This window comes from Muscardinus avellanarius (assembly GCF_963383645.1).
Source record: "Muscardinus avellanarius genome assembly, chromosome: 12".
NCBI lineage: Eukaryota > Metazoa > Chordata > Mammalia > Rodentia > Gliridae > Muscardinus > Muscardinus avellanarius.
In genome coordinates, this window is record NC_137798.1 from 64679404 (window position 1) to 64702970 (window position 23567).

The window sequence follows — 23567 nt, forward strand, 5'->3', positions numbered from 1 at the left end:
CTTACTTTTCCTGTGGTTTTGTTTCTGCCCTTTGAATTCATATCATTTGTATCCTTCAATAATTTGGTTACTTATTCCTCATTAATGGGGTTTTTCTAGTGCATGTAGCTGCTGGGAAATGGATTCTTTTGGTACGCTGCTTCTTCTTTTCTGTAGGAATAAAAATACATGTTTTAAATTCTATTTGTTTTCATTAAAATTCAGAATTCCCCAAAGACAGGAGGATCACAGGTTCTCAGCCAGCCTCAGCTACTTAGTGAGACCCTGTTTCAAAATAAAGAATTTAAAAATAGGGCTGGGGTTGTAGTTCAGAGGTAGGAAGTCCCTGGGTTCAACTACCAGGGACAAAAAATTGCTTTAATAAAAACAAGACTTACGGTTCTTAGTGTGAGAAATATGTTTCCATGGCGTTGTAAAAAATAAATAAATAAACACACTTGAAAGTGGTTCAGCAAGGCAGATTTTGCTTTTTGCAAAAGGATTCTGCCACCAGTAAAGGTAGTTAGGCAAGAACAATGTGGCAGGACATTGCTGGAATGAGCAAATAAGGCGACCTGAGGGGATGGGAGTGGGAAGAGGGGATTTCTCTAATGAATATGATGTACTTTAACAAATACACCAGAGTCAATCACTAAGCCAAACATGAGAAAGAGGGAGGGGGAGGGAATGGGGCAGGAACTGGGTAAGGGCTAATTGGGTGATGTGTGCATGTATGCCTCCACCATCTTGCATCCATTAAGATGTGTGAATAAAATGCACCAATTAAAAATTAAAAAAAGAATGTTGCTGGGTATTTTATTTTCATTAAGAGACTTCTGGGATGCTGGAAGAGGGGTTGGCGCTCCACAATTCAGGAAATGTTATCTTACAAAAAAACACAAGTTCACACAAGGTTACAAAATGGCACCTGAGTCAAGCTATTCCTTTGTAGAAAAGATCTAATTATATTCTCACAATTCTTTTATTTAATACATTGCTCTTTTCTTCAAATTCTGTTAGCCTGTGGTAACTTTTGCTCTCAAAGGTGTCATCAGCTGCAGCGTCCTCAGCTAATTCATATCTAGAGCTAAATGATTTTCCTAAAGCATCCTACTGGTGGCATCTAGTCGTTTAGCTATTTCCTTGTTGGCATCTCAGGTATACTTGACAAATCTCTGTAATATAATTTACAAAACAAAAACCAAAAGCACAAGCATAGCATACAATTTAGCTTTACTGCTATCACCATGTTCATCGGCACTAATAATTGGCTTATTATAAGGGTTCCCATAGCCATCTGTCTCTTCACATATTTGGCAGGGCTATCTGTAAAGCATTTTGATTTTTTCCTTTAGGTGTCCAGTGATCCTAGGCCTTTTTAGTTTCATAGCATCTTATAAGGACCCCATGAGTATGGCTCTCTCCTTGTACCCCAGAATAGCCCACTTGTTTTTTTTTATTATAATCTCCTAATGGATATTCAAGGCCAAGTAGGTAACCCTATATTGGGCAAATATAAATTTTTATAAAATTATTTTGCTATTAAAGTAAGTTGAAACTCGTCAGGGTTGTTCTTAGGGACCCATCTGGCAGGATGGGTCATGGTCTTGCTGACCACATGGTTTCCCTTGAACCACTGGGGATATTTCCCTCTTCTTCCTCCTTTGTACAGAATATGCACTAGTGGCTCTTAGTTTCTGGGGTCTTCCCATCACCCTAGTTGGGGGGTGGGGTGATACATCAGAATTTCAGGACCTTTAGGAATCCCAGCAATTTCCTAAGTCAGTCTGTCTGTCTGTCTGTCTGTCTGTCTGTCTGTCTGTCTCTCTCTCTCTCTCTCTCTCTCTCTCTCTCTCTCTCTCTCTCTCTCTCTCTCTCTCTCTCTGTTATTAGGAATGGAACCCAGGGGCCTTCTTCCTCTAGGCCACACCTCCAGACCTATTTTATTTTTTATTTGGAAACTGGGTTTCACTAAGGTGCTGAGACTGGCCATGAACTTCCAATCCTCCTCTCTCAGCCTTCCAAAAACTGGGATTACAAATGTGCACTACCATGCACAGGTATACAAAACAAATCTTGTCCTAGAGCTCAGTTGTTAAGTGACAACTTGGGAGTCTGTCCACATTGCACATCTTGCTGCTTTGATGAATCAAAATTATTTTGCTAACCAGTCTTAAATCGTTTAAAAGTAAAAATATTTTCTTGATTAATTTGGATCAACTGATAAATTTAATGATTGTTATATCTTTGTCTAAAATCATTGGCTTACAAGACTTGGCTGCACATGAAGCCCCTGGAGAGATTCTTACCTGGCTCCTACCCTCAGACATTCATGTTGAGTTGGTCTGGGTTGGAGCCCAAACCCAAGTATGTTTTCAAACCTCCATGTGAGTCTAGTGTTTGACAACCACTGGCCTAAACTTACCCAAAGTTACTTCTTAATTTTTCCAGTAGACATTTTGACAATTACTAGACAAGCAATTTTTTTTTCACTGAAAATTTGAGGTCTACTGTAATTATGTAATTATATATGAGTTCTTTTCTAGAATTAAATGATCATAATATCGATCATTGTGTCATTTTCTATCACTATAATGAAAATATAACTGACAGTTACATGAATTGATTTTTTTATATTTTAAGAAATCTTGTGACCTAAGAAGTCTTCTGTAGAGTATATATCAAGTTAAAATTTTTGATTAATATACAAATTATCTGTAACCTAAGTTGTAGCATATGGTATAATACTCAAGGACTTAGAAGTCTTAAAACAAGATCCTTTTAATGTTTGAAAATAGTCTGTATTAAGTCACTAGTAATCCCAGTACTTAGAAGGCTGAGACTGGATAGCAGATTTAAGGCCAGCCTCAGAAACTTAGCAAGGACCTGTTTCAAAAATAAAAAGAAGCCGGGCATGGTGGCGCACGCTTGTAATCCCAGCATTCAGGAGGCTGAGACCTGGAGGATCGTGGTTCGCGGACAGCCTCAGCTACTTAGTGAGGTCCTCTGCAACTCAGTGAGACCTGGTTTCAAAATAAAGAATAAAAAATAGGGCAGGAGGTGTAGCTCGGAAGTAGAATGCCCCTGGGTTCCATCCCTAGACCCACAAAAAAAGAAAAAAAAAAGAAAAAGAAAAAAAGAAAAAGAGTAGAAGTATAGCTCAGAGGTAGAATGCTCCTGAGTTCATTCCTCAGTAAAAAAAAGAAAAGAAGAAATAACTTATCTTTTGTTTACAAGAAAGGAAAAAAAACATTAGTGATGTCAGTTTTCAGGAGAAGTCTGGCATCTTGTGTCATGGCAAGCTTATCACCCCTTTTTGTGGTACTAGGGATTGAACCAAGGAAAATTCTGCCTCTGAGCTATACCCCCAGCTCTATTTTATGAAACAGGGTCTCACTAAGTGGGCTTCACTAAGTTGCTGAGGCTGGCCACAAACCTGCGATCTTCCTGTCTCAGCCTCCCAAATACTGAGATTACAGGTGTGTGCCACCATGCCCGGTGATGGCGATACTCTTGCTGGTTGGTACCCCCGGCAGATTTCTATGTGGCCATGTTACTTGCAGTTCTTGGCCAGCTCATGCCTGTGCTCCTCCTTCCAAAGACATCCCTGTGTGGTAGCACCCAGTGAGACTTTGCGTTTTACCCTCTCAGCTGCTTAATAAGCCAGTGCATTCTAATCACCCCCTCTCCTGTGTGAGTCTTGGTTGTGCACTTTACAGTTCAGGGGCTGAGTCTTATTTTTGTCACTGCAGATTCTGTTTCAGTGTCTGGCTGAGCGGCACCCAATACATTAATGAAGCTGGTGCAGGGATCCTAAAGGAGAGGGAGGACCTGCGGGGTTTCAGTGACACCTTCTGTCCACATGGGGACAGGAGAGGACGGTCCAGCTGGAAGAGATGAACGACTTGAGAAATCCAGCTGGAGAGACTATTCAACAGGGAACATTAAAAACTACAGACATAAAAAAAAAATAGGTCTGGGAGTGTAGCCCGGCGGTAGAAGGGCTTCCAGGAACCCCAGTACCCCCCCACAACAAAACAAATAAACAAACAAACAAAAAAATACTACAGACATTGGCTCAGAGATGGTCAGGCAATTTTGAGGCTGAATTTTCTTCTTACTTTTCTCAGGAGAGTGGTAGATTTCAGTGATGTTATAGTGCCTAATATGGGCTTGATGTTTTACAACTCCTGTTATCACTGATACTTTACAAGCAGGGAAACTGAGGAGTGATAGTTGAAGAACATAAGAAGCAGAGCTTGAATTTGAGCTCAGGTCCACCACTCTCCAAAGCCCACGGTGCTAGTGCCCCATGTGCAGCGTTAAGCAGCCAGAACACACCTCCCTTCAGCCCTCAGCCTCCAGGTCCTCAGGATCCCACCTCTGTTAACCAGATCCTACGCCTGCCCCACATTCAGCACATTTGGGATTATATGCATATATATAATATATATAATATATAATATATATACATAAATATATATATTTGCATGATGCCTGATTAATTTGCAGCTCAAAGGATATTGCTACAATATCACAGCTGACTACCAGCTGCAGAGATCTCATGGTTGGAAAAGCCAAAGATATTTATTATCTTGCTACTTACATAAAAGTTTGCCAACCCCATATTGAACTATGAGTTTTATTTGGGCAGGAAGTGTATCTATTTTATTTACCATTGTAAACCAGTTATCTAACATGTAACTTAGCACAAAACAGGCACTCAATAAATGCTTGGTGAACGTAGTTTAGCATTTGCAGTAACATGTCAGATGGAACCTAAAAACAAAAAAACAAAACAAAACACAGGAGAATTTTCAAGATTCTGTCTGCCCAGTTAGCAACCTTTCATTGGCTGCAAATAAAGAATTTTAAATTGAAGTTCTATCCGTCAATAAATTATATTTTCAGTATGAATACATTGTATTTTTCAAAAAGATGATATTGTTTTCATTTTCAGTGAAAATTCTGTTTCTCCAGGACTGATCGTGGTGCAACACTCTGCCGCCACACAGAAGCCCACCTCTGGCTCCTTGGTGTCTCTGCTGTGGTGTCCTGTGACCTCAGGCTTTGCCTTGCTGCTGACAGACCCGCCTTCTCTACGAGTGACCAGAAAAGCATGAGTATCAACCCTCCATTGGCAACCTTTATCTGTCTAGGGCCAGATACTGGACATTTTAGGCTCAGAGGGTCACATGGCCTCTGTCATAACTTAGAAGCAGCTCTGTGTAAATGTGTGTGTGAATGAGCACGGCTATGTTTTTATAAATATACGGACACAGAAATTTCATGTAGTTTGATGATGTAATTAAATATTGTTATTCCTTTGAGTTTTCCCAACCATTTAAAACTATAAAACCCATCTTGGTCCTGGGCTCTGTGAAAACAGGAGGTGTGTGGGTTGTTGGATTGGTCCCACGCTGTAGTATGCTGACCCATGTTGTAGACATTAGACTTGCCCAGGAATTTTTTTTTGGGGGGGGGTATGGGGATTTTAACTCAGAGGTAGAATGCCCCTGGGTTCAATCTTCAGTACCACACAAACACGCAAACACACAAAATTGTATATCTAAGGTTATACTTTTTGAAATTAAGCTTTAACAGCATCATAAATTTCTGTACATGCCAGATGATATTTTAATTTTTCACTCCATCTTTTACATTCTGCTCTCCTTCCTTCTCCCCAGCTCTTTGTACCCACCATCCCATCTCCCCAGGTGGGGCCCCTGGGCTGCACCCGCACAAGGGCCCATCTCTATTCCTTACTGCGGCTGCAATCTGAACAGGGCTTGGCGCTTTGTCTCACGTGACATTGCAAAGGTAGAAGGTAAAGCTGATAACCCCTGGAGAGTTGGTGGGGTTGCTTGCGCATGAGGCAACTATGTCAGACAGGATGTTAAAGACATCACTAGATCATTCAGAGAAGGCAGTTTGCTGGGGGGTTTTTTGTGTGTGTGTATGTGTGTGGTACTGGGGGTGGAACCCAGGGGCTTTTCTACCTTCGGGCTACACTCCCAGACCTATTTTATATATTATTTGGAAACAGGGTCTCACTAAGTTGCTGAGAGCCTCACTCAGTAGCTGAGGCTGGCTTTGAACCCGTGCCATCTTCCTGTCTCAGCCTCCCAAGCGCAGGGATTACAAGCGTGCATCACCACGCCTGGCTTAGGTTGCTCTTTTTAATGCTAAATTCATCTCAGAAAGAAAGGGGGGGATTATATTTAATTTCTTCTGTTTAAGACAAAAAGGATATGTGTAAAAAGTTAAAAAAAAACTTCTCTGGAACATATTTTTTTGTTTTTGGTGGGACATTGAACCTCTGAACTAACTCCATAAACCCTATCTTGTTTAATTTGGAACAGGGTCTCCCTAGGTTGTTGAGACTCATGTTACATCGCTGAGGCTGCCCTCAAACCTACGATCCTTCTTTCTCAGTCCCACAGGTACTTGGATTAGAGGCATGTGCCACCATGTCCTGATGTTTTTAAAGAGTTTTTAAAAAATCATAAGGAAGTTAAGATTGAGTTATCTAGAAAGTTCTCAAAGATGGAAGGCAGAATTGTACCTGTACAGAATTGTAAATTCTATACTACCAATTTAACCCGTAAATAAATATCACGGTTCAGTTGGATGTTTGTGACATTGCTGGGGATGAGATGAGATACTTGGCATCCCTTCTTTTTGTTGTTCTGGTAGTACTGGGGACTGAACCCAGGGGTGTCCTGCCTCTGAGATATACCTGCAGCCCTATTATATATTATATATAATATATAATATATATAATATATTATATATAATATATATAATTTTGAAACAGGCTCTCACTAAGTTGCTGGAGAGGTCTCACTACATTGTTGAGGCTGGCCTTGAACCTGCTATCCTCCTGTTGCAGCCTCCCAAGTAGTGAGATTAATGCATGTGCCTCCACGCTTGCCCGGCTCCTTTTTGCTTCTTTTGATGTTACCAGCTACAATAAAATAGCAAGAAGTTCTGTGTGAGCACAAGCACTAAGCTGCTGCTTACGCGAAAGGACCGTCGGTGATTCCTGGTTCATAAGCAAGCGCAGCTCTTCCAGGTTCCCCTGGAGCCAGGTACTGATGGACTGGATCTTCTCATCCCTCTCATTCAGCTTTTCAGTGAGATGCTTTATTTCATGCAAGCAGACTTCACCCTCACGCACCAAGTCCTTAAAGAAAAAGCATTTTGGGGGAATATGGATATAAATTTTACCAAAATAAGTAAAAACATTCTTTCTGATGAAATATGCAAAACTAAAAAGATTATGCCTGAATTATTGGTATTAGTCATGAAACTTAAATGTATGTATAAGATAGCCAATTCACCAGGTTCTGTCAAAAAAAGCTCAGAAATATAGGTTATCAGAAGTATTTATTGGAATGCTCACTGAGCTTGGAATTCTTCATGGCAGTGGGGGCATAAAAAGCCAGTTGACCCTCAGAGATACACAGAACTACAGAGGAGATAATGTGAGCAAGTCACTTAAAATCCGAGCCTCCTATGGCTTCATCTTACAAAAGGCACCACACACACTTTCTTTACCCAGGGCTTTAAGGGTTGAAGAAGGACTTTAGGTAAGCTTTAACAACTTAGAAAGTGGCAGAGGCTGGCTTCCAGACCCAGCCCACCTGTCTTTAGAGTGGGGAGAGATGGAGACGTTTTACGGGTATTAAAACACAAAGATAAGTGGAGTTTAGAGCTGACGACGTTGTCCTAAAAAAAAAAAAAAGTGTTCAATCTGAGTTTCCCCCAAAAAAGAGATAGAAGAAAAGGAAGAAAGCAAGAAAGACAGGGCTTCCCACTTTACCTGAGTGGTAGGATAGGAAGGTAGTAGGGATTAGGACTGCATACTGACCTTTGGCACAACAGGTGCCTTTTAGGATTTGATGTTCACACCAGTCCTGTCACTTCCTGCCATCATGAACTTCTGTCCTTACAACCACACACACATACACACACACACACACACACACACACACACATACACACAACACACACACAGAAACACAAACACACACACACACTTAGGCAGGCAAACATTTTTGGAACTATGATACTTATGGAGGCAGTAGAAACAGACCAAAAAAAAAAAAATCTCACCTTAACAGTGGCTTGAAATTCTCCCCACAAATCTATATATCGTGCTGAAAAAGATTTTTTAAATACAGAGATTACCAAGATGAATTATTTTAGTGACACTAATAGTATTTGTATTTTTAATTACTTTTATCTTAAAGTAATTTAGGTAAAATTGCTTCTAAAATGATAGAATGACTGGGTCAAACTTGCCTTCCCACTACTGTCTGCCAAGGTCCATTTTTCAGACCACAGTAGGAGCAGCACTGCGTAGCCTTGCACACAAGAGGTACTCAGATTTGCCAACAGAATGCAACAACAGGTAAAGACATCACAGGCTTTTGAATAAGCGCACTTTATTCCAGGAATGGGAGGTTGGTTTAAAAACAGTATAACCTGAGCAATACATTTGGGTCTCTCAGGAGACATCTGGACTGCAGAGGCTGGTCACACGAGCAGTGTGTACCTGCATGACTGACCCTCTGTATACATACGGGCCTGCAGCCCAGGGGAGCCTTCCTGTTGGCAAGCCTGTGTATGTGTGGCCACATGTCATTGCTGGGAAAATGACTGGCATTCAGATAACTTCATGGGGCGAGGACGCCTGGACGCCGGCACCTGTGTTGCCCCTCACTGTGCCCAGTGCGCCTTTCCCCTTTGCTGATTGGACTATGCGTATCTCACTGTAAATGAACACAAGTATAACCACTTCTGAATCCTGTGCATTCTTCTAAATAATTATTAGGCCAGAGGGTGGTCCTGGGCAGCGGATACTCGACCAAAAGCTGAAAATTTTTGCTTTTGAAAAATTAAGGACCTATGTATATCCTAAATAAATGGATATACATACATACACATATGCACATATATACATACATATGTGAATATATATATGTGTGTATACATATATACATACACACACTCTGTTCTTAGATTGGAACTTGGAATTTTTAAAATTGTAAATTCTCCTGAAATTCTTTTATACATTCAACACAAACCCAATTGAGACGCAGTAGGCTTTTTTTTTTTTTTTTTTTTTTTTTTGGTGGTACTGGGGTTCCTGGAAACCCTTCTACCTCTGAGCTACACTCCCAGACCTATTTTTATACTTTTTATTTGGAAACAGGGTCTCTTACGCCAGCGAGGCTGGCTTTGAACCTGCGTGATCCTCCTGTCTCCGTCTCCCAAGTGTGGGGATTACAAGCGTGCGCCACCACGCCCGGCTCGCAGTAGGCTTCTGTGTGTGGGAATATCTGTGTGCACACATCTCATGTGTATAGATCGATAAATTGATTCTAAAATTTATATGAGAGAATGCAGAATGGCTAAAATAATTTAAAAAGAAAAGCAAAAAGGTGGAGAGTTTACATTACCTGCTTTGTAGACTGTCTATGAAGCTATCATAATCTGGACAGTGTGGTATTGGTATAAAGATAGACATTTAGAACAAAAGGACACATCCACAAAATTGATATTTGAAGAGGTTGCCAGGTCAGTACAATGGTGAAAGGATCATCTTTTAATAAATGGTACTAGAATAACTGAATACAAATAAAAGAAATGATACTCAACCCTTATGAGGCAGTCATGTAAGAGGTGGGCTTGGTTGCTAAGAAGGGTCTCTGGGGGTATGGTGTTGGGGATTACACATGGTCACTCTTCCCCTTGCTCTCTTATTTTTGCTTCCAGCCTCTGCAATTTGAGAGCTGAGCCCTTATGCTTTCTCTCTCTGCTCCCCACTTTCCATGTCCTGAGCTCTACAGACTTCACCATTGTTTCACCTGGCATAACATGGACTGAACCCCCGAAATCTCCAAATCTATGAGCAAATAAATCTTCCTTTCTCTAGGTTGGTGTAGTCAGGTGTTTTTTTTGTTTTGTTTTGTTTTGTTTTTTTTGGTCACAGCAGTCAGAATGCTGACTGAAACAGTATAGAAGTGCACACATTCTATTATTTTTATTTATTATTAGAAGTAGAAAGCAGATCAATGGTATACAGAAATTGAAAGTAGGGTGGGAGATCACTGTGAAGATACATGAGAAAACTGTTGCAATGCTGAAAATGTTCTACATCTTGCTGTGGTTATAATGGCAATATATGTTAGTGAGCATTTACTGGACTTAAAACAGGTGCATTTTATGACACACAAATGAGTAAGATTGATTTTAACAAAACCAAACTTCATATGTAAGGACTATCTTACACATAAGGCACATTACTTACTGTGTTGTGCTATTAGTTGCCAAGACAGGTCGCTTGAGTCATGTACGAGGACTTCTCGTCCTTGTCTGTAAAACTCGATTTTGTCCTTTAGGGTTGCAATATACTGAAATGAAAGGCATATGATTGCTTTGAGCAGTTTAGTTACTATGCCTTAAATACCCAGGTAGTCATTCAGCAGCCACATATTAATTCCTCTTCTGTGCCATTGACTGTTTGGGTACAGGGTGACAGGTTGGGTCCCTCCCCACAGGGGCGGGGCCTTAGAAAAGGAGGAGACCCTGCTGGATGATATCCTGAAGATGTAAACCTTAAAAGGAAGGGCTTACCGGGCCTGGTGGCGCGCGCTTGTAATCCCTGCGCTTGGGAGGCAGAGACAGGAGGATCACGCAGGTTCAAAGTCAGCCGCGCGTGCTGGTTTAGGAGACCCTGTTTCCAAATAAAAATGTAAAAATAGGTCTGGGAGTGTAGCCTGGAGGTAGAAGGGCTTCCAGGAACCCCAGTACCACAAAAAAAAAAAAAAAAAAAGAGGAAGGGCTTAAAACCTTAAAAGGAGGGGCTCAGAAGTCTCCAGGAGTGGCCCAGCCCCTATCCCCTGAGAGAAGACCACATTAAAATTCTTTTCCCATACCCAGTCTCTCTCACCTTTTTCTGCGCCAAAACCTAACACAAGGGTAGCAGTGGTAAATACCCTTATCAAGGTTCCAGCTGAGGACAAAGATAGAGAATCCTGCTTCCTGCTATGCATTTTGTCATCCAAATAAACATGATGCTCTGAGTATAACTTTGCACAACATGAAATTATAAGATGTCCTTCCTAAATATAATTTGTACACATGCATAAACACACACGTTCCTCATGCAGAATGTGTGTAGCTGATGTCACAGAGCAGTGCTGCTGTCAGACTAGAGCTCAGCATAAAAGCTCAGCGAGGTGACTGCATGAGTCAGGAGACACCATGAAGTCGCCCAGTTAAGTAAAGAGAGATTCCAGCAGATTGTGTGACGGGGTGGTAGTCTGGGTATTAAAATCATGACTTTCTAATCTGAGCACCTGAGTGCTCAGAAATGCAAACTCTAAAGTCTCTAGGGATTCCAAAAGCATGGGCTTTGGGATGTGAATTTGGTTGGCCCTTTTTCAAGAGAGAACCACATACTATGAATTATGGATAAAAGTCTTAGAAATATGCTCAGGGCCATGGAGGGAGTAGACATGGAACTGTTCCACAGGACCATTCATCAGCACATATCATAGAGTCTTGACATGTGTCTTTGATCTATGTCGCTCCAGGCATGGTCTGCTTGCTGATTTCATAGTAAACTAACATGAAATTAACTTAAACCAAATCCCAGGCATATTCCCACTCCTCTTTGAGCATGGATAGTAATCAGGCTGGTTCAGCAGAAATCTCTGGTTTTCCCTATAACTCTCTGTCAAAACTTTTAGAAACAGTTTTGGCCCCCATTGGCCATGCCTCCCAGGTTGCTTTTTCCAGGGATCTGTTCACAAAGCGCTGATCTTCTCATTTATCACACTGTCCCTGAAGACACTCATCCGCTCCACTCTCCCAGGTGTGGCCCTGGCTCTATGCAAATGATCCCTAGGGAGACCTCTCCCTGAGCTGGGGGGGCACTGCCTGGACTGTCATCATTGCACTTAACATATGAACCGTAACTATGGGTGGATCTTCTCAGCTAGACAATGAGCGTCCTAAGGACTGGACCAGAATCTTACTTCTCTTTGTAGTCACTATGCCTTGTCTGGTCCTTGGGACTCAGCAGATATCTAAAGTGAAAGAATGTGATCAACCAAACAGGGAGTAGAAAGTGAATAAGTAACAGCATAAGATCATCCAGTGTCTAGGAGATAGACCCTGAATCCCAGTACAGAACTTTCAGAACCAGTCCAGCAGCGATTCGCTTACCTGTTGGGAGCCATTAAGGCCTTCCCCTAGATTGGTGTCTCTGACTCAGCTGACTGTCTTTCACCCAGAGTCAACAAGGTTTGGGGTTATGGAAAGTTCAAAGAGGTCTGAGAATCAGGTGGTGATGACAGGAGGGTACTGATAGGCCTATCTGTAATGATGTGTTTTGCATTGGTCTGTATTGTATTCTGGTGGTGGTAGCACAAGAATGTTGATTGACTTGTAGCTGTGTATAAATACCTCTGGAAAAACAAGGTCGGAGTCGGCGCAATAAAGACGAGATTGACCCAGAAGCTGCGTTGGCCAGGGGTGTCCGCGCAATAGAGAATACTGACCCAGGCATAGTCGTTGACCCGTAGGAAATATTGACCCACGAACAAGGGTCGACCAGTAGAGATAGTAGACTGGCAGCTCCCCCATGTTAGGGTTAAAAACTTCATCCTCACGCCTCATTTCAGAACCCCTACTCTTGCCGGCTGGCTCCGGTAGGTGGTGGCCAGTACAGGGAAATTCTGAAACTGAGAATCCCGTGAAGGACACCGCTGAATAAAAGAGGAGTGGGCTCAAAAGATTTTTGGTAGCGGTGAAATGTGGGAATTTTGTAATATATAATCAATCGGTCACTAAAGTAAAGCTTTGAGCAAAAGAAACTAAGCCGGCAAAAGTAGAAAGAAACTAACACAGAAAATGAAGAAACTTAAGACAGAAAATGAAGAAAGAAACTAAGATAGAAAATGAAGGCGCCTAATGTGTAAATAGTAATAGACAATAGGTCAGAAGATTAGTTCCTAACGTAAGAGTTGTAAAAATTCAATGGGTCAAAATATAAGCTTTTTGTTTTTTGCATATATATTAGAAGATATGCTTTGTGTTAAGCTTCCTAAGGAAGAATCTGCTGCTCAGTACCATAGAGATGAGTTGTTTTCTTTAATTTCACCACTTCAAGCAGCGATAAATCTGGCTGCAAAAAACGGAGAAGATACTAGGGGATTCAGTTTTCCCAGATACTGAAGACCCTGATGGCTAAGGAAGCGCTATTAGATTTCTTAGATGCCGACAAAACTGGGTCAAGGAGGTGTTATTAGAGGACATAGACCCTTTCTTTTCAAACAATTAAAATAATTAAAAATGGCTTGTGCTCAATATGGACCAACAACACCTTTTACTCAAGCCATGTTAGAATCTCTCTCCATGGAGGCTTTGTGTCCTTCTGATTGGAAACAGATAGCCCGAGCTTGTTTATCAGGGGGTGGTTTTTTATTGTGGAAGTCTGAATTTGCAGAACAATGCCAATCCACAGCAGATTTGAACGTAGCTCAGGGAATACCCATAAACTTTGACATGTTAGCAGGAGGACAGTTTAGGGAGACGGCTCAGCAATTGAAATTTAGTCTAGCTTTTTATGCTCAGACCAATGCTGCTGCACGTCGAACATGGAACAAGTTGCCTTCTTCAGGAAAACAAACAAAAGATCTTTCAAAAATAAGACAAGGACCAGATGAGCCATATCAGGAGTTTGTAGCCAGGTTATTACAAACTGCTAGTCGATTGATAGGAGACAGTGAAGCAGGGCTGTTGCTCGTAAAGCAATTAGCCTTTGAGAATGCTAATACTGTTTGTCAAGCTGCCTTATGCCCTTTTAGAAAGAAAAGAGACCTGTTTGATTATATTTGACTATGTTCCGATATAGGACCTGCATATACACAGGGACTAGCTATGGCTGCAGCATTACAAGGGAAAACTGTACAAAAAATCCTTTTCCAACAACATAAATCAGGACCTAAGAATAATATGGTTAAAAGCTATGGGTATAGACAAAGTGGTCATTTAGTTAACTGTCCACAGAGGCAGAATGCTAGTAATAGACGAGAGCCAGGCTTATGTCCTCGATGTAGAAGAGGGAAGCATTGGGCTAAGGAATGTAAATCAAGGACTGATGAGCAAGGGAATCAGTTCCTGTCCGGAAACAGAAGGAGGGGCCCGCCTCAGGCCCTGCAGCAACAATGTTATGGGGCACTTCAGACAGCTGTACCTCAGCAGGGCAACTCTCAACAAAACAAACCATTCAGGACTTATTCAGAGCAACCGCAGGCAGCGCAGGATTGGACCTCTGTGCCTCCACCTATACAGTATTAACTCCTGAAATGGGAATGCAGGCCCTTCCTACTGGTGTTTACAGTTCGTTACCTAAAGGGACAGTAGGATTGTTGTGAGGACGAAGTAGTGTCACCATGAAGGGAAATGGATCAAGCAAGGACAGAAGACTCTCGGATTAATGCTGGTGACTGAAACATGGGCGTACATCCCAGATAATCCCATACTTCATCCAGCTATTTAGGAGCAGCGGGAGATCCCTGTCTTCAGTAACAACTCATGAATGCTGGGACTTCTTGCTTTGAATTTTGCACCCATTGCGGAAACTTTTGGTTATGCTGGACAAAGAACTGTTAAAAATGTGGGGAAGATGGGACGTCTGCAGTTGACACCTGTGATATTGCAGACAAGTACAGAGACTGATATTTTGGACAGAGAATTGATAGTACAAAGACTGATAGTATTATTTTGGACAAAGAATTGGTACTTTTGATTATTTTGGACAAAGACTGATAGTAAGTGTGCTATTGAAGGTTTGGTCTTATGGAGCCCTGGTTACCCAGGGAAAAAAGATAAAAATGTTAGCCCACTAATAACTTGTTTACTCTGTAACTCTGATTTATCATGTAAAAAGCATCATGTTAATTGGAGAAAATGTCTTGCTGAAATACCTATGTTACATGATACTCCCAATACCTTGTTTATTAGAGACTCAGGACCAAGTGTGGTCTCAGGACAAAGTGAGAACAGTTTTTCAGCAGAAGTACAGAATTTACCTTTGAAGTGTACCCCCATTTAAGAGGCTGGTAGTCAATGACGGGTAAGATTTCCTTGGGACAAGGAAACCTAAGACAGGATATACAGCTTAGCTCTGTATTATCCAAAGACGGGTAATCCTTGATACCTGAAGGAAACAACCTAAGACAGACACAGTCTTCTTAGAATATAGTAAGAAAGGGGGAATTGTTGGGAGTCATTAAGGCTTTTCCCTAGATTGGTGTCTCTGACTCAGCTGACTGTCCTTCGCTCAGAGTCAACAAGGTTTAAGGTTATGGAAAGTTCAAAGAAGTCTGAGAGAGGATCAGGTGGTGATGACACGAGGGTACTGATAGGCCTATCTGTAATGATGTGTTTTGCATTGGTCTTTATTGTATTCTGGTGGTAGCACGAGAATGTTGATTGACCTGTAGCTGTGTATAAATACCTCTGGAAAAACAAAGGTGGGGTCGGCGGAATCAAGACGAGATTGACCCAGAAGCTGCGTTGGCCAGGAGTGTCCGCGCAATAGAGAATACTGACCCAGGCATAGTCGTTGACCCGTAGGAAATATTGACCCACGAACAGGGGTCGACCAGTAGAGATAGTAGGCTGGCAGCTCCCCCATGTTAGGGTTAAAAACTTCATCCTCACGCCTCACTTCAGAACCCCTACTCTTGCCGGCTGGCTCCGGCGCTTACCTATTGTGATATAGTAATAAAATTTTTTTCAATTATCTTAATGAATGATTGATAGCACCTTTTTAGGAAGTCTAGTGGAACAGTTTGGCGGGTGAACCAAATGCCTACAAATTTGCTTCAAAGGCAAGAGGAATGGAGATGTGTTGTACATGTGAGGATTATTAATGATGGTACATACCGATGCTCTTAGGAACAGTTACCTTTTCCAAGTATATTGGTACTTATTATATCACTTAAATTTACTGAAAGCCATGGGGTTGGTAGGATAACTATTGCATTTATTTATTTATTTATTTATTTATTTATTTATTTTAGTATGGAGGGTTGAACTCAAATATCTTACTTCCAAGCCACACCTCCAGCCCTTTTTTGTTTGTTTTGAAATAGAATCTCACTAGGTTGCTGAGGCTGGCCTTAAACCCGTGATCCTCCTGTTTCAGCCTCCCAAATACTGGGACTGCAGGTGTGTACCACCATGCCAGGCTAATTATTGCCATTTACTAAATAAAAAAGAAAAAAAAAAACATTGCACATATGGGTAATTTTATTAATGTACTAGCCAGCAGCAGACCACATTCCCTGTCTTATAGTCTTACTGCTGTAGCACTGTTTATCTTTCTAGGTATTCAAAATTCTAAAACAAGATAAAACCTTAGTTTCCTAACCTATAAAAGGGACAATGAATTAACCCCTTTATAAGACTATTGTGAACATCGAATGAGTCTGAATCCCTTTATGTGCAAAGCATTGTGCAAAACACTTGTGGTTCACTGATGCAGATCCTGAGCTTGAAGGTCATCAAGGTTTACTGAAAAAAGTGATTTTTTTAAAATTTGCATTTCTTTGCCGGGCATGGTGGCGCAGCCTTGTAATCCCAGCATTCAGCATTCGGGAGGCTGAGACCTGAGAATCACAGTTCGTGGACAGCCTCAGCTACTTAGTGAGGCCCTCTGCAACTCAGTGAGACCAGGTTTCAAAATAAAGAATAAAAAATAGGGCAGGGGGTGGAGCTCGGAGGTAGAATGCCCCTGGGTTGCATCCCCAGACCCGCAAAAAAAAAAATAAATAAATAAATTAAAAAAAAATAATTTGCATTTCTTTTACACTTTCAATTTACAAATAAGTCACATTCTTTCTGTGAGTTAGGCGTTATTTCTATTTGGAGCAGGCAAAAAATAAAGGTCATGTAAAAAATGAAGATCATATAAAAAAAAGAAGTTACATGACCTCCCCCAAATTATACTGTCACCAATGAATGACAAACTAACTCAGATCTTTCAATCACACTAGAGAATATTATATAAACTTTCAACATCATTTTCATCACAGAATGGGAAATATGAAAAAAATCTATGGCCGGGCGTGGTGGCGCACGCTTGTAATCCCCGCGCTTGGGAGGCGGAGACAGGAGGATCGCGCAGGTTCGAAGCCAGCCTTGCTGGCTTAAGAGACCCTGTTTCCAAAACTAAAAAAAAATAGGTCTGGGAGTGTAGCCCGGATATAGAAGGGCTTCCAGGAACCCCAGTACCACAAAAAAAAAAAAAAAAAAATCTATGTACCATAAAACTATATATACTTTGACTACACAGTTCTGGGTATCAAAAGTCAGTAGCAAATAACCAATTATTAAACACAATATTTTAACACATTAAAATGAGTAAATAAATCTAAGTAAGTAAAGCTTACTCTTTGGAGATTAAGTTGAGACTTTAGGGGTTGGATGAAAAAATACCTTTGTTATAAAAAGAGCTACAAACAATATGAAGGAGACAATTTTTTGAAATGAGAAAAATGTGAAGTTATTTCTCAAAGGAGGTTATCCAAGTGGCCTATGTGAAGAGCTGCTTCATCACTGATCAGTAAAATGCAAATTAGTGGGGCATTACTGCACATTCCAAAAATGGCCAAATTGAAACAGACAGGATCTAGAGTTGTAGAGTGCTGGCCTACCATGCATGAGGCCTTTGGTTCAATTCCTTGCAGCACAAAATAAAGAAGTGGAAAACCATATCAAATACATCTTAAGAAAGAAAATCAACACCAAAAAAAACCCACTCCAATTAAAAAATGGGCAACTGAACTTAATAGACACTTCATGAAAGAAGAAATTCAAATGGCCAATAAATGCATGAAAAAATGCTCAACATCATTGGCAATGAGAGAGATGCAAATCAAAACTACCCTGAGATTCCACCTAACTCCAACTAGAATGGCAATCATTCAAAACACAAACAACAGATGCTGGCGAGGATGTGGAGAAGTGGGAACTCTAAGACATTGTTGGTAGGATTGCAAATTAGTGCAATCACTTTGAAAAACAGTATGGAGAGTCCTCAGAAGAATGGGAACAAATCTACCATTTGATCCAGCAATACCACTTCTGGATATCTACCCAAAAGAAAAGAAACCAAACTACCAAACTAATGCATGTGTATCTATGTTCATAGCTGCACAATTCACCATAGCCAAACTATGGAACCAGCCAAGATGTGCATCAACAGATGAATGGATTACAAAACTGTGGGATATATATATATATATATATATATATATATATATATATACACAATGGAATTTTACTCAGCCATTAAAAAAAACCTCAATTATATCATTTTCAGGGAAATGGATGGAACTGGAGGACATTATGCTAAGCGAGATTAGTCAGTCACAAAAAGTAAGAAATTGGATGCTTTCACTAATATGTGAAAGCTAAAGTGAAATGGTCACAGGAGGAGCCCCAGGCAAAAGGAGAACCTATAGAGGAGCCAATAAAGCAATCTAACTGAGGGGATGGGACGGGGTAAAAAGCTCTCTGAGGCACATGCTGTATTTAGACGAATGTATTGACATCAATCACTAAGCCAAGCAATGAAGGAGGGTTAGGGAGGGAAGGGCGTGGGGATTGATTAGAGGCTGACTGGGTGATGTGTGCATGTATGTCTACACAAGTCTTTTTTTTATTACTCCACTATGACGTGTGAATATAATGCACCAGTTAAAATGAAAGGAAGGAAGGAGCCAGCTGGGCATGGTGGCACAAGCCTGTAATCCCAGTATTTGAGAGGCCTAAGACAGGAGGATCACAGGTTCAAAGTCAGCCTCAGCAAATTAGTGAGACCCTGTTTTCAAATAAAAAGCAAAATATGGCTGGGGTTATAGTTCAGAGATAAAATGATCTGGTGGTTCAGTCCTCAGCAACACACACACACACACACACACACACACACACACACACACACACACAGGAAAAGAAAATAAAAGCCAGGAGGCATGGTGGTCCATGTCTGTAATACAAGTACTTGGGTGGGGGACTGAGACAGGAGGATGGCAGGGTCCAGGCCAGTCTCAGCAACTCAAGTAGACTGTTTTGAAATAAAATAGGGCTGGGGGTCTAACTCAGAGGTAGAATGCCCCTGGGTTCATTTTGGTGAGAATGCAGACCAACTTGGTATTCTCATGCACTGCTGGCAGGAGTGACAATTGGTGAAAAGTCCTTGGGAGTGAAGGTTTGTGTCCCTATAGCCTTGCAATTCCACCTGAGATGTATATCGAACTGAAATATGTATGTATGTTCATCCCCAAACATGTTATCAAATATTCATAGCAGCATCTTTGTACAAATATAGTACAGTTACAGAGTAGAATACTATACAGGACTAAGAACAATGAGCTAATTACACTCAACAATAAAGACAGACCTCACAAACACGAGGCTGAGCAAGAGTCTGTATCTCATTATTCCAAACAGTGTTCAAAACCAGGCAGAGCTGGTCTGTGGTGTTAGAAGTCAGTACTGTGTTCTTGTGGGCAGGGGGATAGCGACTGGAAAGAACATAGAAGATACTTGGATACTGTTAATGTTTTAAGAGCTTTTCTTTTTCTTATATAACTATTACTGATCTAGAAGCAAAACTATATGGCAAAGTAAGGTGGTCTTGAACTTACTTTTTTCAATTTTTTATTTTCCAGGAGCAAAAGATTTGTTTTTTGGTCATGCACATAAATTTCATTTTCTAAGTTCTTTAGAATTTCAAAGTGAGTTTTGTTTTTCTTGCTTTCTTGATCTCGTAACTCTTTTAATTCTTCCTTTATTTTCTCCTGCTCAAACATAAAAGCCACAATTATTGAGTTGAAAGAGCAGGCACTAGGGAATTATACTGCCTCCATTATATTCAGAACAGGGTTCTCAATTAATTCCTGAAGATGAAACTGTGGACCTTTTTTTCTTAGAAAAATATATGAGGCCCAAAGATAATTCATGAACATGTACTTGTGGCCTTTCAGAAGGAGTCAGCAGGACCCTGTTAAGAATCCCAGACATTGAGACAACTTCACAAAAAGAACATATTTTGGTATAGGAACAACTTTTGGGAACAAATGGGGAAGAGGTAGGAGGACTTTGTTGAGGCTTTTAAGGAGAATTTAATATTTCATGAAGGAAAAAGATAATTATTTTATGAACTTTCAAAAATGCTCTATTGTTTTCTCTTCTGAATTCTCTATTCAGTTCTCAAGTACTATACTATTATAAATCACCTGGTATTTGTTCATGTATAATCATCACTAGAAACATATTATTAAAAAGAACTTAATAAGAAAATAAAACTTATGCTTGCTTATAATTTTCTCTTTCATATTTCTCTATGCCTATAAAGTTAATTTAAAGTGTTACTTTAAAGTTACTTTTTGATATCAGTACATCTCAAAGAATAGAATGTTTTTGCATTTATTTATTTATTCACTCATTTATTTACCTGTAATAGGGGCTGCACTCAAGGTCATTCTACCACTGAACTACATCCCCAGCCCCATTTTATTATTTTTAGTTTTGAGACAGGGTTCTCGCTAAGTTGCTGAAGCTGGCCTTAAATCTGTGATCCTCCTGTCTCAGCTTCTCAAGTACTGGGATTAGAGTTGTGTACCACCACACCTGGTAGATGTTTGTTTATCACTACTGATTATAAATTTTAAAAAGGTAGTAAGTATTTCTTTACCTGTTTTGATTTCACTTTTCTGGCCCCCACAGAACTTCTGCCTCCTCACCCTTAAAAAGTTTAATATAGTCTCCACCTTATAAGTAAGAAAACTAAGGTATCCTCAATGACTTTCCCACCATTACCCATTAGTTGGTTCTAATCATAGCTTCTGTGTGTGTGTGTGTGTGTGTGTGTGTGTGTGTGTGTGTGTAAATATATATACACGTAGATGACAAACAAGATTTTAAAATACTGGCATTGAAAGAGTAATTTTATTTTATTTTTTATATTTTTACTTGTTTTGCGGTACTGGGGATGGAACCCAGGGGCATACTACCTCCAAGCTACACCCCCAGCCCTATTTTTTATTTTTTATTTTGAAACCAGGTCTCACTGAGTTACAAAGGGCCTCACTAAGTAGCTGAGGCTTTCCGCGAACCGCAATCCTCCAGTCTCAGCCTCCTGAATGCTGGGATTACAAGTGTGTGCCACCATGCCCGGCTAAAAGTAATTTTAATAAATGTAGATTTCACAAAAAAATTTCAATGGTGCCAGATAAATACTACTGCCTGTACATACCAGTATCGTAATACAAGAAAGAAGAATGAATACACCGAGACTTTACCGTAGTGTCAAAGTATCTCGTCATATCTCTTGTAAACTGAGAAATCTGATTGCTCAGAATATTATCCTCCTGCTTTTGCACTATTACAAAAAGAGAGAAAGAGAGAAAGTAACTACCCACAAAGGTCTTTAGTTAAAAAGCATTAATCAAAGTAAGACCTGTGCCTGGTTTCCCTAGTCCAATACTATTGCCAACCATTAGTATGACAGAAAACAGCCATGAGTGCTTCGCGACGCTGCAGGGATGGAGCTGAATCCGCAGGCTACATCCGTACCTGTGAGAGCATCGCTGAGCTCGTCTAGCTTCCTACGTTTTTCCATATACTCTTCTTCCGCTATCTGAAGTTGTGGAAGACAATCAACTAGTTCTTCTTCCTTCTCTTTGTTAATTAGTGCTTCCTTTACATATAAGTCCTTTAAAGGAAGTAAAGCTAGTTGAGAAGGATGACTTGGGGAATTTGCGCAACAGTTTAGAGTCGAATGTCAGTTGTTTGAGAGCTCTGTCTTCTCTCCTGAGGCACACACAAGGACGTCTAGCACACTCTAGGTACGAGTCAATCTTTGTTGTTTGGCTCACTGACTCTCCAGCAATCTATGGAGTATGGAGATTAAATTCGACTGCCTCTCCAAGACCCTTTACATTCTGTTTCTCTACTGCCATGTTTCTTTTTTGCAGGTCTGGGGATGGAACCCAGAGACATTTGACCTCCAAGCTACACCCCCTGCCCAATTTTTTATTCTTTATTTTGAAACAGGATGTCACTGAGTTGCGGAGGGCCTCACTAAGTAGCCGAGGCTGTCCACGAACCGCGATCCTCAGGTCTCTGCCTCCCGAATGCTGGGATTACAAGCGTGCGCCACCACGCCCGACTCTCTACTGCTGTGTTTCTATTGCTAACATGTACACAACCAAGAACATGTGAGAGAAAAATTTCCCTTGGTTGATCATATTTTACAAGAAAAGGGTATCAAAACAGAATATACAAGTTCTAAGAAATATGGGTATAAGGGGAAAATGAGGAGGGGTAGAAATAATTGGATATAATATTACAATAAATGGATAAAAAGTGGCCAAGCAAACCATGAAGATGCCTACTTACTGATTCAAACTCAGGCTTTATCTAGCTCCAAATGAATTAGTAATTGGCCCTCTTTTTGAAAACTAGAGAGGCTCTTTGATAGAGCAGCTTGCTTGCACATTAGTAGACTAAGGGACTGGCCTGATGATGTCCCCTCCCAAATTACCATTAAAACCCTCTGAATAAATACGGAAAGATAGAAATGCTTATAAGAAAAAATAATTTGGGAATATGATAAAGTAGAAGCAGGAGTAGATTTCTCCGTACTGCAGCACAGAGGAGGTTCAGAAACAATCCTCTGTTAGCTAGACTACATTTTCTAAAAGAGGATAGCCTAGGGTTACAAGTACCTACCTGAGCGTACACATGCGTGCATTTGTTTGTTCATTCATTCATTCCCACGGCCTGCACACAGCTTGGGCTGCCAATGCTACCTTGACAAGAAACCATGCTTTTGTTTTCTGCTTTCAATGAGGTTGTGGGGTCCCAGGGGCAGTACGGCTCAGGCAAGTTGTTCTTCAGATCCTTCCAGATCCTTCCTCAGAGGCTCTGACTTCTGAACCACATACACATTTATCCCAGTGATGTGAGCTCTGCCTTCTGCTGGGGGTCCTCGTTTTCTGAAGTCAGAGCCTTGGAAGGAAGAGAGACCCATGCAGGCTCCTGTGCATGCCTCTGGGTTCCAGCTCATCCCTGTTGGTCTTGCTTTTGTCGGTCCTTCCTTCCCAAGTGCCTGCCCTACTGACTGTGGGCTCCAGCGCCAGATGTAAGGCAGACAGCTTCACAAGACCGTGCAACCAGCTTCCATAGTGGCAGCAGGTCAGATTCTATAATAACTCCCTTTCCTGGGGGCTCTGCTTCTCAGCTCAAATCCTGGTTTGTGGGATGCAATAGATTCAATAGTCCTCAGTGCTGACGTTAATTGGGATCATGGTCGTGTAAAATCTTGTGGAGAGCTCTGGTGGGCAATTACAGAGGAGGCCCACATCAGTCACAGCACTGCTTGGGAAACACTACCTCCCAATACTGGGACATTTATGTTATCAGCCAGATTCATTGATGTTCAGAGATGTTTTCTTTAGAACTTGCCAGAGACCCTAGTGGTAACAGGCCTTGCC

General features: G+C 40.9%; 1 protein-coding gene across 1 annotated transcript in view; it reads right to left on the bottom strand.

The window, feature by feature from the left end:
* Positions 1-3792: 3792 nt before the first annotated feature.
* CCDC175 (coiled-coil domain containing 175) overlaps positions 3793-23567 on the bottom strand; it is a gene marked incomplete at both ends in the record, with an annotated part of 65385 nt that continues 45610 nt past the window's right edge. Inside the window, 8 exons of the mRNA XM_080707158.1 lie at positions 3793-3906; positions 5003-5078; positions 6951-7165; positions 8098-8141; positions 10298-10400; positions 19716-19868; positions 21372-21451; positions 21646-21818. Of these exons, the coding sequence (XP_080563284.1) occupies positions 3793-3906; positions 5003-5078; positions 6951-7165; positions 8098-8141; positions 10298-10400; positions 19716-19868; positions 21372-21451; positions 21646-21818 (958 nt within the window). The remainder of the gene's footprint in view (positions 3907-5002; positions 5079-6950; positions 7166-8097; positions 8142-10297; positions 10401-19715; positions 19869-21371; positions 21452-21645; positions 21819-23567) is intronic.